This window comes from Pteronotus mesoamericanus, unplaced genomic scaffold, assembly GCF_021234165.1.
Source record: "Pteronotus mesoamericanus isolate MK-2021 breed Mesoamerican mustached bat unplaced genomic scaffold, CSHL_Meso_final contig_347, whole genome shotgun sequence".
Lineage (NCBI taxonomy): Eukaryota > Metazoa > Chordata > Mammalia > Chiroptera > Mormoopidae > Pteronotus > Pteronotus mesoamericanus.
The window spans coordinates 4,762,840-4,780,241 of NW_026555137.1; the positions used below are offsets into that span (position 1 = coordinate 4,762,840).

The window sequence follows — 17,402 nt, forward strand, 5'->3', positions numbered from 1 at the left end:
ATACATTATGCCTACATCTTAAATCTTGAACACTTTTTTTGTCCAGGGAATTAAAGAAGACTGAGCTAGGTTTAAAAAGTAATTTGTGATGTGATATAGAACACCAAATTTATTTTATGCCACTTGTTAATGAATATTTTCCCCATCGCGCTGCTTAAGAGGAGTTCAAAGTGAGAGCTATCAAAGCTGACCGCAGGATGTGCGGGGCATAGACTTTCTATTTCAGATCGCTGCTTTTCTCTCCAGGTGGATTGTAAAGGGTAGAGGTTAACCTCCTTTTACATTTTAAAGTGCACTTTAAAGTGCATTATCTTCCTAACATTTTTGCCCTGAAATGATATACTAATTTGACATTTGTCCTGTATCTTTTTTTCTGTATAACCTAGGCAGATTTCCAAGTTGACCTTAATTGTATTTTCTTTACTTTTAAACTACAGTCCTCTTTGGCAATTTCTGGACTCCTAAATGGAAAATTTTGCTATTTTAAAAACGATTGGATATTTTCTTTTAAATTTAGAGGTTTCTCTGAGAACTATAATAATCTTGTCATGTTTAAAATATATAGCATTAGGCCTGTGTGACTTATGTAAGAAGAAAAGGTTGGAGCCTGTGTTAGTTAAGTGCATGAGAAATGTTCTTTCATCTTCCCATAACTCAGAAATGGCTGAAGCAATTTAGTTCAAACTCTCCAACAAGTTCACCTTTGGTCAAAGTTAAAGTTTGAAAAATCTCCTTCAAAATGGAATCACACCCGGAGAAAATTATGACCTACAAAGGAGATATAAACTTAAACATTGTTTTTTTTCACTAAATACATTATATTTCTACGAATTCAAAACATTTTGATGCTTATTTTGATAGAAATCAGTTGTTAGTTTTTACAGTTGTTTTTAAATTTGAAGCATCCAATACTTAAATTAGATTTTTATTTTAGTAAAATGAGTGAAGCCATTTAATTACTCACAGTTGAATTCATAAAATTGGCAGTTAAAGCAAAATGTATACATAATATGTGATGCTGCAGTTGCTATGCACAACCAAATTTGTAATGCCCTATATCACTGCAAATTTGTATAGAAGTTTACAGATCACCCAATTAATTTGCTTTCTTGGTGCGTGTTTATTTTAATCCGTGATGTATCCAGCACTGGTAGGTGTTAGGCCTTCATAAATGAAAAGGCCATGATTTTTAGCCTTGAAATATTTAGTCTGATGAGACAGGTAACTGGAGAGAAAAACAGTGTGACAAAAATAACTGTACTGCAAGGACACTCACTGATTCTTGTCTGAGAGAATTGGTAAGAATATTCAGAAATATTTGATCTGGGTCTTGAAGGATAAATAGTAGGTTGTCGCATGGGAAGAAAAGGCAAGAGCTTTGAAATGTGAAAGAGTAAGCTATGCTAAGAAAATGTAGAGGATATTAGTGTGTCTGAAGAATTCTGTGACTGATTAGTGAAAAGAAGTGTTTAGCAAACTTATAATGGCATAAGTTATTTTTTCCCAATTTTTTCCAGTTCTTTAGCTTTTCCCAATTTTTTACCTGCACCTTCAGTGTACCCTTTTCCAAATGAGTTTGTGGTTTCTCTGATATTTGAGGAACATTTTTCTTTCCCTTTAATGTTGGCCCTGATCATGTGACTTGGTCAATGGAATGTCAATGGACAGGACACATAGACTTGAAGTCTACTTTTGTGGCTGAGTGCCTGTCCCTGGGTTTCTGTCATTGTCATGTGAGCAAGTCACTGGGCCATTCCCCAAACAGACACCCCTGGAGCAAATCTGCACCCACCGTGCAGCCTGGAGCCTGTGCCAGGTGCCAGTCTAACCAGATGGTGGAGCCAGAAAAACCACTAGGAATCCATCGAGATCAAGCAGTTCTGGCACCAGATAGTTGATTATGGGACTACAACAAAGGTGGTTACAAAAACATGTGAACAAAGCAGGAAGCCAGTTGGGAGACTGTAACAGATCTTTGACATGTCAATAATTTCATGGTGGTGGTTGTTAAAATGGGTCATTTATCAACATTATAACTCAGAAACATTATTGGATTAGAAAAGTCTAATGGCATAGAAAAATAAGTTAGGATGTTAGTGCAGCAAATAATGGAAGAGCAGATAGAGGCCTTCTCTAATGCAGTAGTTAGAGAGAAATGTATAGGTTTGGGAGCATAGACTTTACAGCGCTGCGTACAAAGCGCTGTAGAGAGGCTAGAGAGGATGAAAGTGGGCTTGAACCCGTGCCCTGTGCTGGCCATGGCACTTCCATTAATCTAATGGGGCACAACGAGACAATGGTTTTACATAAACAGAGCTCATAAATTCAGTCTGTGGCATGAAAAGCATGATGCATTTATGGAAACCCGAATAGTAATGTATGACATAGAACTGCAATTACAGGTCATGAAGTTTAAGGGAGAATCTAATGAGAAAACATGTGAGCATCACCCGTACATATAGGTAATAAGTGAAGAGAGGGGAGTGAATGAGATCAGTCACAGAGAGCTTGCTGGTCAGGTGAGAAGAGGGGCATTCTGGGAAGAGGAGAGTTTAAAGAGGGAACTGACTTGCTCCCGTCCTACACGTTCACCTCTCCCGAGCTTACTAGGCTTAGGTGCCCGCCAGACAACGGTCCCTGGGGAGTGGGAGGAGTCTCTGACGCATTTTTTCCCATCTGGGATGACTACCAGTCTGCCCCCACAGCCCCTGAAAGTCGTAATGTTGAGTATCAGAAAGCAGTGGACCCCAGGGAGAACGGAGCTGGCAGGGCCGTCTGGTCACACGTGAGTTTAGCCTGGTCCCTGGGCCCCAGGGGCCAAAGAGCAGTTGAACAAACAGGCAGAGTTCTCCTGTTCGAGGCAGGAGAGCACCGCAGGGTGGGGAAGCTAAATCTTCCCAGCTTCACGGAGAACTAATCAGCTGCTGCAGCTCCTTTCACGCTCACAACTGAATTGCACAGAACGGTCCTCAGCCGCCCGTGGCGCGGCCACCAATGGACAGCAGCTCAGCTGGTCCAGCAGGCGACACGAGCAGCACCCACCCCCGACAGCGGCCAGAGCAGGACACGCGGCCCAACGACCGCAGGCATGCGGGCGCTAGAGAAGGTTCTCGAACACTTGACGAGTGCAGCTTAGAGTATGTTGCTGTGGAGAAAAAGTTTAATAGTTAATGGAGAATTGCTACAAATAGAAAAGTAATAGAAACCATCTCCAAACTACAGGGATGGAAAGGAAATAAAATTAAAAATTGAAGTTGGGATTGAATATAGATGATATTATCAAGCATATATAGCATCTGAATATGTAGACACCTAAAAAAAGAAAAAAGACACAATAAAAAAGTGGAATAAAATACCCTATGGAAGGAAAACAGTTTCAGCTCAGATGTTATATCACTATGAAACTATTCAGTAACAAATCTATACAACCTGCCCCCCCCCCCCCCCCGCCCCGCTTCCTAAGTAACAATAAACTTTCAGCGAGACTGTTGTGCTGGTGGGAGGCATAATTGTTGCATCAATAAATGAAATTAAATCTATACTAATATAGGGGGAGGGGTGCCCAACATAAAACAACTGATATGACACCTCAACGTAGTATAGCCGAAAAAACAGCTCCTAGGTTCTCATCTGGCCCCATAAATACATGACCAAATACTCAGATACTCAGAATGTTATCAGGTGAAGATTGCTTGTATGTCAACTGAGGCAAGAAGAGTTGAAATAATGATTTATTATAAAAGGCAGATTAACTTTCTTCTTGTGAAATCTTTCATTGAAAATAATTAAAACCAAAAAAAATTTTTTACAAAAAATAAAATCTAGGTTGAGTCATTGAGAATAAATCACTTAAAAAAGTTTCTCCCTAACAATGCTACACAGATGAGATGTGCATGAACAGGGGTTTTCTTCTTTTATAGGAAGGAAAAACATCAACCAAACTTGCAGCATATAATGCTGGCAGCAATGAGCATATAAACAAAATATGCTCATTGAAGAATCATTTTCTCTAAGATTTTTTTTAAAATAACGATGGGAATCAATGTTTAGTGTCTCTAAGAGCCCCACCTTGTTGTAGGGTCAGGGGCGCTTCCAAAGGCTCAATGCGAGTGAACGCGAGGCTCCCCCTGCGACGTCTCCAGGGCCGGGGGCTCTGGGTTGTGCTCGCAGAGCTGCCGTTGCCAGCGAAGCGCCTGAAGCCCCTGTGGCTCCCTGGCCCCTGGGGGAGATAAACTGGGGGCGGGGGGAGGGTGCGGAGGAGAGGAGCGCGGCGCGGGGGGGGGGGGGCGGGGAATGGAGGAGGAAGACGAGAGATGCAGTGAGAGGCCACATTGAATTTTTATTGTTTTGTTTCTAAATTTTAAAATTCTAAATTAAATATTCCAGGAAATATACAAATGCATACTTTAAAAATTGCCAAATTTCTTCTCCTTTCCATTTTGTTATGCCTCCATTAATTGTTTATTTTAGTATAGTGTCTTACTAACAGTTATAATCCTCAGGCTCTATTTCAACTAAAAAAGTGGGGGGAGTGGGGCAGCGCACAATGCGATGATGGGGTTGCTGAGCGATTCGCCCAATGTCTGGCTTTTTTCTGGGCTCTTAGCATTCTGTCAGTGTATGTGCAGTTCATGTAGACTCTAAGATTCCTCTTTAATATCATTGTTTTTGCTCATTGAAAGTCATCTTAGTGCTGACTTTGAATGATTACCAGTTGCTAAAGAATTTGGATGTATCCTAACTTTTTTGTGAATAAAGCCAATTTAATTTTTGGGGAAAAAAATAGCAATGACTGTTAAAGTGTTTCTGTAATGACCAATTGAAACAAGAAATCCACTTACGTCTTTCCAATTATGCCCAAGTCTGTTGAGTTTTAATGTTCTGTGCCTGTCTCGGGCACTTGTTTTATTGGGTGACAAATGGAAGAATATGTCAGTCTTAGTGTGAAAATTTAGTCAGTCTGCACTCAGACATTCGCTGTCTCCTTACGAAAAGATAGGTGAAGTCAGAAGCTTTTGGTATGTTTATGGAATTCAGAAATATTCAACACTTGTGAAACTTTAAAAGACTAGAGTAAAAAGTTTTACATTTTTAATCATAAGCAAGCAGAAATGTTTTAATAAGCAGTTCAGAATAAGTCATAGTGGGCATTTCAGAAGAGTGATACAAAATTTTGGTACAAGTTCCTTTCTGGAAATAGAAGCGTGGGCACTGTGAGGATGTCAGTGCCCTGCACTGACTTCTAAGCTACAGGAGAAGTTGTGAAATATTAATAATGAAGTAGCAGTATTAAATGTGCTGCTCAGAAGGAGCCCTGTCTAAGCAGTCGCCTGACTTCAGCACCCTGGCGCGGCAGAGCGCTGTGTGGCTGGCACTGTGACAGTGACAGATTGTCCCGGGGCGCGCCTCGCGTGCGCTGCCGGCCATGGTCGATGGGCACAGCTCTCAGCTCTTCTGCTCATCCTCCAACAGGGGATTGGTTCTTTCACTCCAGCGCTTGACATTCGCACCTGCACGTCCTTTGTCACTTTGTCAAAAGGAAGCAAATCAGACCACGTGCCTGAGAGGAACATCAGCTCACAGCCGACCCCTTGACCAAGATTCCAGGCGAATCCCAACTGGACGGTTTGGGTAGATCTAGAAATGCTTCGATGCAGGAAGATGTGCGACAGCCGTCAGTGCAAGTGAGCGGCTCCCTTTAGGGTGGCCCCCTGCTCACTCTCCTGGCAGCAGAGCCATTAGCTCAGTGGCGGGTTAGAGACCCTAACGCCTTCGGTGTGTTTGGTCTCCTGTCTCCTTGCTTGTTCCATCAGGGAAGAGAGAACACTTCAGCCCTGAGGAATAGCTTGAAGTGGTTGGACCTCGAGGGGCAGGAGGGACTTGGGGGATAAAATAAGAAGGGCCGTAGGGACTGCACATGCATGTTCTTGTGCAAATGGCAGTCTCTGCCTTCAGGGAGGGCCAGTATAGACTGAGGACACTCTCCTCGCCCCATGGCTTGAGTGACTCGGATATTCAGTGTAGCTCCCATAGAACTCCTAGTTTTGCATTTGCATCCACAGGGGATAACAGACAACATCATTGTTGAAAATGATTATGAAACACTAGTAGTTTTATGTGATGGTTGATAATAAGGTCCAAAAATTAGGATTTGTATCCTGGACTTGGACCCAGAAGTATTTTTTGCCATTGCATCTTAAAGTTTGTGGTCATTTTACATAGATTCAATAACTAAAAGGCAATGGGATTGCAATTCATAGAATAAACAATAAAGAAAATAAAAGCCCTCTAAACGTTTTACTTCTCTTTGCTTTCATCTCTAAAATAAATGTATTGTAGTAAATGCTGGCCTGAAATACATTTATTTTTTATGTGAAGCAAAAGAAAAGAACCTGTGGCTCCTGAGCTCCCGACAGTGTGATTTCTCTGGGCAGGGGAGGTGGCAGCCCGGCCCACTGTGGCAGTGACAAGTGCGGTGGCTGCCTAATCACTCACTGAGAGCGGACAGCAGGCCGCCGCCCTGAGCCACTGCGGTCTGTGTTTGTTATTTGTAACGCCCTGAGGCAGCAAGGCTGTGCTGCTTTCATTATTAATACTAAGTGCGTCAGAAAACGTAGCCAACTCTAAGGGAAAAGCGAGATCCTACAGCCTTTGCATTATGAAGCACATGGTCACCTTTTATGCAACGTCGTCAGTTACAGGCATCATGGACAGGCGGCGCTTTGATAAAAACGTCAGTTTTCTAAATGTATGCACATCGTACTAAGGAACCTAAAGAAAGCTTTTTTGTTGTTGTTGTTGACACAGTTTCTGGTAATTGCTGTGGTCTTACATTCTGTGTTGTTTAAAACAGAAATCAGAAGACCACCTGTAAGAGTGAGCTTCTAGATTTGGCCTCTCCAAGACCAATCACGAGCATGCACTTAAATCCCATGCAGTCTGTGCACAAAGGAGTCCTGATGTCACTTAGCAACTTTGTTTCCAGAAAACTTTGTCCAGCATATCTTATTCCATTGCACACTGAAGAAGCACATAAAGAGTCTGAGAAGACTTCTCTCTTCTAGCCCCACATTAATTTTATATTTTAATGTGTGTTCAAAGAGCAGGCACACTCCTTCTCAGTAGGATTATCTGGGGCTGTTTGTGGGGGGTGCTCCTGTGTATTCTTTTGATGCAGGCTAACTCCTGGAGCGCAGAGAAGAACGGGTCAACCCTTGTAACCATGCCTGGACTCACGAGGGCAAGCGCACGTGGCACCAAAGCAGTTGCTCTCCAAAGGACCTGTGCTCTGTTTTGTCCCAAAATAAAATGTGAGCTCTGTCTCCTGTGTTACTCTCCTTGGACCTTAATAGCCTAATTCACATACTCTGTTTTGTCAGCAGTGTTTCTTTCCGTTTATAATTTATAGCTATGGCGTTTATTTTGTACATGCTTCATGGATAGACCTAACTCAGTATTGTTCATAATCATACTCTTTAGCCTCAAGTTCTAAGGATCGCTGTCCCCCCTGCAATACCACCTCTAGAAAGCTTTAAAAATGCAGCCCTGGAATCAATGATTCTGATAGTTAAATTATAGGAAATGGAACCAGGGAAAATAGTTTTCAGCATAAAGTCATTTGCACAGATAAATAATTCAACAATTCTGCTTTACATTGAATTTGATTTGTTTGTGTACTTTTTATGTGAAAATATGAGTCATCTTGGCATAGATTATATATCATGAACTATTTTAAACTTCCATTAAATGGTTGGAGCAGGTTCAAGAAACATGGACAATGTCAACTATATTTTAAATCATGATATTAATTGTATATAAGGCACCAAGCACAAGGCTTATTACTGTGTGGAGATGCAAGAAAACTCAGCAATGATGTGCACTCTTGTTATTTTTCACTTGGGGACACACAGCATTTTATAGCTGAATCTGCACTTTTCTCACAAAACTTACTATAAGTCACAAAACAGTTCTTAAAATTAAGAATTACATTTATGTCAATATTATAATTTTATTTTCATATGCTTTTTATATTACCAATATGATTGCAAATTGATTTTTAAGTTAAATGTTAAATCTCAGAAATACTGCAGTATGTAGAACTAGGACTCTAATATAATAGCAGGTTTGACATTAAGTGCTTAGTAAAATTTAGAAACAAGATTTAATGACTGACAGAGAAAAAAATAAATGATAGGAATATTTTAAACTTAATATTCCCATATGAAACATTATATATTTATACAATTTCTAATTATTAAATGTAATTTATAATTAATTATATAAATAATTATATAAATTTTAATTTTTATCATAATTATATGTGCTTACTATATATGGTAATTACATATATAAAATTACGTTTTAGTCTCATCATGATATATATTAGTTTTAACGTATATATAATATTTTAGTATCAACATTTTAGGTAGTTTGATAGCTTAAAGCACATGGTAGTTGTAAAATTTCTTACGTGTATAGGGACAGAAACATACATGCTGTTTTAGGAATAATGGAAACTCATCAACATTTGTATTTTACTTTTTAGAAGTCTAGTATAGAGCAATATAAGAATGTATGTGGATTTCTGTTTCAAAGCACTAATAAATTAATACTTGGAATAAAAGCCAGTTCATTTGGCCTTCAATCAAAGTATATTAACAAGCACATTTATAGCAGTATTTATTGCTCATGACAATGACCCAAGATACTACAGCATCCTAATTGACTTATGCATCAATCCAGACCAATTAAAGTGTGCTTTAGTGTACATTTATTGCGTGCGAGAGACAGAGACGGAATGAATGGGGATGAATTGGATTGATCGAGGCAAGCAAAGTTTCAGAAACTTCAGCATAGAGATTAGAAAGCCACTGTGATTTCTGAGCAGACGTTGAATTTGTGGGCCAGGAGGCTCCTGGCTGGTCGCGGCTCCCACTTCCCGCCCAGGGCCGCCAGCTCCCTGGGCCGCCTCCCTGGCTGGCCCGCAGCCGGGAAACGAGGTGGGGGCGGGGGGAGGGTGCTAGACAACCTGGAGAAATTTATATCGACTGGCCCTGCAGCATTGTCTTCAAGAGGCTCTCCAAAATGTGCAATAAATAAACTTTAGCGTTCTTTGAAATAAAGATTTCTAACTAAAAATTAAATGTTTACCTATCAATTGAGTTCAGTGTTACTGAATTCCTACCATGTGTCAAGGTACCGTGTGTAATTCTGAATAGAGGGTTTACAGTTAAATACGTAAAGAAGTTAAATGCAAAGAGATGACTATAAAGCAATTTTATAATTACCATAATAAAACATAAAGAAAGCTTTTATGGTAAGATAAATGAGTGAGATATTAAAAGATCATGAGAGTTTTAATCTCCTGATTCTTGGTGTATTTACTCACTCCTAGCATGTGCCTGTGTCTGCTTATGGGATTCTCTGTTCTTTACTCTCTACCTTGCCCCCTCCCCTGGGGTCAGCAGGCTGGCTAGCAGGGCGCTGGGGCTGGGTACGTCTTGGGGTCGGCAGGCCCTGGCAGCTCCCCAGAAGCTTGGGTCCTGTTACCGAGGGCAGGCAGGGTGTTGGTAGGAACAGAGTGCTCTGCAGTATTTGAAAACGGCCTCACTTCCTCTCCCCCCTCGGAAAGCAGGAGGGGCTCTTCCTTCCGTACTTGCTGTGGGTGCCTGGTGGGCCACCTCAGGGGGGCCCTCGGATATTGCGGGGAGCCTCCCTTGGCCTGGGCCCCGGGGCTTTGAGCCACCGGACTCACCCACACTGAGCCTCTCAGGGCCGCAGGTCTGGGTGTGGGGCCCCAGGAGGTTTCCGCTCTTGGGTCTTCTCCCTGGGGAAGGGAGATGTCGAGCCTTCTCCGTCTGGCCCTCCAGGGTTGGGGCAGCGGGTTACCCTGTGTCCCCCCGTCTCTCACGGACTCAGGAAGAATCGTCGGTTTTCAGTCCGTTCAGGTCTTGACTTGCTAGGACTGAGTGGCAGCTTCCGAGGTCCTTCCATGAGGAACCAGAAACCAGAAATTCACTAGGGTTCTTTATACCCCCTGGGCCTGAGCCATTTGTTGTGTCTATGGATTGCAAGAGGGTTAACAGGTAACTGTAATAAAGAAAGAGCTAGTAAAATGAATAGCTTTTGAGGAAAAATACATACAATAATCCATCTTTATTTCAAAAATAATTATCAGTCTTTATACTGAATAAGGAAACTGAAGATACTGTAAGTGCAATATGAGCTGATACGATTGACATCCTCCAGTTTAGTGTTATTCTTAAGGACCCCCCCCCAAATTTAATGTGTGTTAAGTGATTAAAGCACAGAAATGTGATTTCTGAAAGAAAGGCATTCTGAGGGAAATATGGGCAACATGCGGTCCAAGTTAAAGAAGTGAGGTGCCAACTGGTGATGCAGGCGTGGGTGCTGAAAACCCTGCGGGCAGACAACCTTCCCGCACTCGGGGAGCTTGCGTTCTAACGACAGGGCCCTCGGTAGTCGGGATGAATGAGTAGCTTAGGAGCAGGTTAGAAGATGGTAACTTCTAGGGAAAAGTGAACAAGGTAAGGAGAAAAGGAAACAGTTTTCAGACGTTTGGAAGAGGGGAGCATGAGAGGGTGTATCCTTTTACAGTGAGTTTGCCCACTAGTTCTCAAAAAGAGAGCTTGGAACAAAAACGTGAAGAAGTGCAGGGGTGAACTCAGAAAGAGCTCAGGGAGGGGCCCCTGGCTGCGGGAGCCAAGTTCTGACGCAGGAGGTGGCGAACAGAAAGAAGCCAGTGCTGTCGGGGCAGGTGAGCCAGGGAAAGAGGAGAGAAGGGGAGTTCAGAGAGGAAACAGGAAGCTGGGTAACGTGGCTTTTTCTTTCCCCTTCGGGAGGCTGGCTTCTGCCGTGAGAGAGGTGGGAAGCCAATGAGGGGTTGTGAATGGTGCAGTGGCATGAGCTGCACCGTATTTTGCAAATATTCTGGTTGCCAAGAAGAGAATTTTTTTTTAACACAAAGATTACACAAAATGCCTCTGCTTTAAAGTATGTTTGGTTAAAAAAATATTCTCAGGATACATTTCCAGCCTCACAGAATGGATTAACCTCCTCCTTATCTCCTGCCATGACCCATCCCAAGCCCTGGAGTAATCAGTCTAGGACTCCCTCCACGGGGGAGTGCTAAGGCTGTGTCCTGCAAAGCATGACTTTAGGCAGATGGTAAAATTGTGCCACTGGAAGTCATTAAGGACCACTGAGTGGGTGTTTGAATGTGAGCTTAATCTTGAGGGTAGGTAAAATGTTGCAGAAGCAAAGAATTAGAACTAAGAATGTCCAGCTGATTTTAAGTAGAAAAATAAAACACTATAATCAGTTTTTAGATAGTCACATGTCAGATGGTTCTGATTTATTGAGGGAAAAAGGAACCAGTAAAAGACAATTCTTATACATAGAGTCAAAACTTGCTCTCTGCCTGAAGGGACAAGCCCTTGTCATATCTTGGCTAACATCAGTGACCTTAGACGAGTGACGCTTTAGATAAAAGAGGGCTGCATTTTTTGCCAGAAGATGTATGCCTGGCCCAGGGAGAGAAAATGGAACTGAAGACCAAGAGAGCCGTCCGTCTCCTCTGCCGCGGTGTGTGCATTGTCGCTGGGTATGAGGTCCTAGAGCGTTCAGTGACGTCCACGTCACTGTGCGACAGCTACATCGAACCCCCTAAAAACATGGTGAAGTCTGACATATATAATGCAGTTGATGTGTTTCTTTTGTCAGGTAACAGAAACACGGACGGGTCCTCTCGGCTGCAGTAACTATGACAACCTAGATTCTGTCAGCTCCGTGCTGGTTCAGAGTCCTGAGAATAAGATTCAGTTGCAAGGTACGTAGGAAAAATTTCATTAATTCTCTATCCAGTTGTGATTGCGTTCTTCTTCTTTTTGTTACAAGTCATATGTGCAAGACTAGGCTGTTGAAATTCTCATAAAAGGCTGATTTCCAGAGTTTTTAACTGATAGAAACATTCTAGACCAGATGAAAAAAATGTCAAAATTCAATTTACTTCCTAAACTAAGTAATCTATAGCAATGGAAAACGTATCGTGGTGGTATTCGACTTTCCTACAGTCATTACTGTCTTAATAAGTAGCCGTTTTTTCAAAGGTCTGCCTGAGCTTTGAATTTTTCCTTACAGATTCTGGGAAAAGCCATAACTGTATTTGAGCATCATGTAACATGAACTGTTGACATTTTAAATATAAACATAGATGGTTGTTAAGGCTGCATTTGTCTTCTGGCAGATAGGAATGTGCTGAGAATATACTAACAAAATTTCAGTATTTATTTCCACTGTAACTGTATAGATTATGGGATAATGCTAATAATTACCATCTTTTTCCGTTGCTATATTTTTTGAGATAATAGGGGGTTTTAAAAATAATAACTTTTAACAGATACATACTATTTTCAAAACACTTATGTGAATGCATAGTACTCATTCATATAGGCAGGGAAGGTCATGAATAAACGTACTGGTTTGTATAAATTCAGAAACATTATTGTGAAGGGTACATTGCGGAAATTCTGTTGACTGTTCAAAGGAGTAATTATGAGTAGTTCTTTCCTAGTGTACCTTTTTTAGTTGCCTACGTTAGACCTGTGTTTACGATATTTAGTTTTATATAAAGATGCATAGATGTTTTAGAAATTCTGCCATTCTTTCTCAATTTTCAATCTTGAAAAATGTAACAGCTTTGATTTATTTAAATTTATTATAAATAATAAATGAATGCTATTCATTTTGAATTGTATAAAATTTGCAAAGAGAGTACTTTAAAACTTTAGACTTTAAATGCTATCCAATTTATAATTACCAATTTTAGATTTAAAGTTATTGAAATATTTTCTGTAAATGGAAATGCAGTACATAATGTTACTTGTAATTCTCTACTGCTTACTCCTTTTTACATGTATGGATTAACTCTCCATTAAAATATGAACTGTCTTCCAAGAGGACACAAAAATTTATATCAAATTTATGTTTATTTCAATTGATTTATTTTTAAAATCTCTTTATTAGTACAATTAATTGATTTTTACTGTTTAGAAATCACTGTGTTCAGTTTTCAGAATATTATGTGATAGATACACAACTTCAGTCACCTGTCTTGGAAAAAAAATTATCACAAAGAATACATGAAGAAACACTTCCCTTTATTTAACTATATTTCTGTTATTTGCAGTTTATGCAATTTCTTCATCACTTTCACCATTTCTATTTGCCAGGTTCATATGTTTAGTTGTCTGTTGCAACCCTATTTCTATACATTGTTGGTACAAAAACCTTTCCAAAGATCCCCTTAGAAAGTCAATATTGACGCTCTGGAGTTCTCATGGACTCTTTCTGAAATATCATTTGCATGTACTGATAGTCCAGCTATCATGTTGATTCACCTTTTCATCCTCACCTTTAGTAGTAGGCCTTTACTTCTTTAAGCAGATTGCAAAGCATTCACTCATTCTGTAGCAATATTACCGTAACTACATTTCTTTCGAGCATATAAAAAATTATGAGTCACTGTTTGTGGCATTTGGAAAAACAGCTGTTGCCAAAGCACTTTTATTAAGGTACCATCATAGGTCTTTGTGTCTTTTATAGTTTGTTAGTAATTTACTTAGTTGGTTGAATGGATGGATGAATGGCTGGACAGATAGATAGATTGCAGATGAATATTGATATAGATACAGATAGATATATCTGTGTGTGTGTTGCGTTATGTTGTTTTTTGAAATGAAGCACAAGGTGAAGTATTAGAATCAGTGTTTGGTTTTTTAGAGGGTTACTGAATTCAAATATGTTATTTTAGAGGAGTCTGGAATTACGACAGTTTTTTATTACTGGCCTTATTCTTTCAAGCCTTATTCATTCTCTTGTAGAAGAAAATGAATTGCCCCTGAAGTAGCATTTTATCAGAGCAAAGAAAGCATCAATATGAATTATTGAAGGTAACAGCATTAGGCAACAATTTTAGAACAAAACTTCATGACTTAATCATCTATATGAGAATTAGCATTCAGAAATGAGATGTCAAAGAGCTGAGCACAATGTTAATTTTGACTGAAAACAAATGAAATTGAAAGATTTCTGGCAGTGAGTAAGCTGGATTTACTTGCTTCTTTAACCTTGAAATCTGGCTTTGCACAATTAGGTTACAGAGCAGACATCTTTCAAAAGCTAAAAGAGCCATATCTACCACTCCAAATTATGGATATAAAATTTATTTAATATATGACAAAGAGTAATTAATTCATAAGAAAGTATCAACAAATATATATATTAAAATGAATGCTATTCCAGTTTTTTAGCCCCTATAAATTTAACCTATCACACAAGGTACCTTTGAGTCAAAGGGTAGCACAAATAATTAAAAGTCATTTATTAAATCTTAATAGTAACTTTTTGGTAAAATTCCCAGAAATTGAGAAAATGAATGATCCATGTAACAGACTAACAAAAACTCTTTCAGATCAGTTTCTAATGTTTTATTTCAGCAAAATTGATACAGTACTACATTATTATTATACAGAATATTCAATGTAAATTTTAACAATGCATCACTATGCAATATCTGTTTTGCTTGTAGTAAAAATTGAATGATAAGGATTATAAAAGTTTTGTTCACTATTTTATCTATTAATATATTGGAACAAATTATCTCATCTTATATATATATAAAAATGAAAAGTAGGGAAATGATTTGTATTAAACTAATTTATATTGATCTATATTTCTAGCAAAAAATACAGGAGTAATTAACAACATAAGCAAATAAGCATCAAGAGCACTGGTCATTTGGCTTTTTTAACAGCTTATCCTGCTAGACAAGCATGTGTCAAATAATGTCCCAAGCTGTCTTTTTTATGAAAAGTTTTATTAATCTTATGAACATAGTGTAATGCTTAGCCAATTAATTATACCAAGTTAAGTATATGAATACCAATGCTGATAGTTACTTAAGCACTGTTGTATACTGTTATTATATACTTTTTTCATTTTTCTTAAATATATATTTCTCAGTCATCTTTATATTTGCACTTTACCTAGCAATTCTCTTTCAAGTGGAGGCCTTCAATTAATGTTATATTTTTTAGGTGAAATAAAAATAAATAATATGACTATATAAGTTCTAAGAATACTTTTCCTGACTGAAGTATGGGAAAATTAATCTGAAAGAATGAGACAGCTATAATGATCAAGATATGTGCAAAGTAGATTTCCCCCCTGAATGCTAATTCTTTGTTTTTCTTAAACGAACCTCACAGATAATTGTTAAGGGTCAAATTTTTTTTTTATTAGAAAGAAAACATAAAAGTTATAAAAATTCAGTTTTGTAGTAAAAAGCGGTTATGTATAGGTCAAATTTTTCTTTACTATTATGTTTCTTTTTATCCACTGCTGAGTTTGAATATTTAGACTTTTTATTAAATTTTTCTGTGTAGCAATAAATGCTGAAATTGAAACTACATTTTTTCCTGTGAAATATCATAATAAATTTCAAACCTGTAGAGATTACCAAATATTAATCTCACAGTCTTATTTTCGTTTTTGATATTTTTCCTTAAGAGAGAGCGACTTTACTAGTCTTGAATTGGAAAAGTAATGAACTGCGTCACTGGGGCTGAGTGAGCACCTGACAAGGAAATGAACTGGAAACAGCTAAATTAGTTCGTCTGCTTCTGTAGTCAGTCTTCGTGATCACTCCTGAACAACTGGGAGACAAATCCAGTGTTGTCGATGCCTTGAGATAGGCATTAGCATCAGCCTCTCCAACTCGTTCATTAGTGCGACCCATTGTGCGGTGGCATTTATTTAGATGTGGGATGATAGCGTGAAAAAAATGAAAATATTGACAACTATTTGAAATCAGGTGGCACAAAGTAAATGCCTGCCTCTCTTTTCAAAGGTAGACAGGTTCTATCTGCATGATGGAAAAATAACAAAATGTTCTGATCAAGTAAGTCAGGGAACCAATCAGATAAATTTCAAAAACGAAGTCAGATAGTGTGAGGGATTAAACACATCTATAATTTCTGGGATTTTTTTTTTTATTCTTCACCCCAGGACATGCTTATTGATTTTTAGAGAGAGAAGAAGGGAGGGAGGGAGAGAAACATCGATTCGTGGCCTCTCACACGTGCCCCACCTGGGGAACGAACCCTCAGCCTAGGTGTGTGCCCTGACTGGGGCCTGAACTTCTGACCTATCGGTTTATGGATGACGCTCCAACCACCTGAGCCACACCAGCCATGGCTCTCGAATTCCTGAACAGTACATGGAGTCAGCATATGCTAAAAATATAAATATTTGCAATTTTGTGGGCTTAGATAATTTTCTAGTGATAGTTTTCAATATGCATCAATCCATAACTTGATATACTAAGTTTTGAACTTTTTGATTATATATAAAATAAATATGTATTATACTCTCTTTATCAAAGTAAACTTGTTTGCATGTTTGTTCTTCAAGGGCTGCAAGTGCTCCTTCCGGACTACCTTCAGGAGCGTTTTGTTCAAGCAGCTCTGAGCTACATCGCCTGCAATTCCGAGGGAGAATTTATCTGCAAGGACAATGACTGCTGGTGTCAGTGTAGCCCCAGGTTTCCGGAGTGCAACTGCCCCTCCATGGACATCCAGGCCATGGAAGAGAACCTGCTTCGAATAACCGAGACGTGGAAAGCCTACAACAGTGACTTTGAGGAGTCAGGTAAGACACAGGTTTCAGTATAACACGTGAGCTTCCCCAAACAATGACTGCATTGAAAAGACCATTTTACCATTTTGGAAGAACTATTACATTCTCAGAAGGGATTTTATTTGATTGTTCAATATCATCCGTTCTGATGGACACGTGTTTTGGTTCATTCATGGTTACTCAGTGTCTCACTGAGAACATATTTGTGCTTTGGGCATTACTGTGTACCGTGGGCAAGAGAATAGCCTGCTTTTGAGCTGATGTGTGAGTCATGTTTTGCTTTTCTCAATACAAGAATTTAGCATGAGACATTTCTGATACCTCCCTGGACCTTTACCACACATTCTTAGGTGCCTAAAGAATAAAAACTGAGGGTATAGGGTGGGCGCTAGAAAATAAAATAGGCAAGGATGGAAATTCTCTGAGAGGACGATGAGTGAACACTGAGTTTCTACAGCTGTTTTCCGCCGGGGCACATTTATCAGTCCCAGGCCTGGTCAGACGCTGAGGATCTAGAGTTAGCCACTGGACAATGTCGCTGCTCCTGGACAGAGAAACCAGAGAAATGTTCTGTGGTCCCAGTATATGGAGTGGAGAAAATGGAGGCTGAGGGGGTTTGAATGCATAAGCGGCCTGCTCTCTAAGACATTTGCCCCTTTGAATGTGTCTGTGGCAAATGACTGAGG

The 17,402-nt window shown here is 39.4% G+C and overlaps 1 protein-coding gene across 2 annotated transcripts in view; it reads left to right on the forward strand.

The window, feature by feature from the left end:
• Positions 1-17,402, forward strand: part of BRINP3 (BMP/retinoic acid inducible neural specific 3) — a 186,356-nt gene that overhangs the window by 108,000 nt on the left and 60,954 nt on the right. For both annotated transcript variants that reach the window (XM_054576450.1, XM_054576451.1), the window contains 2 exons: positions 11,743-11,848; positions 16,492-16,728. In XM_054576450.1, coding sequence (XP_054432425.1) covers positions 11,743-11,848; positions 16,492-16,728 — 343 coding nt within the window. The remainder of the gene's footprint in view (positions 1-11,742; positions 11,849-16,491; positions 16,729-17,402) is intronic.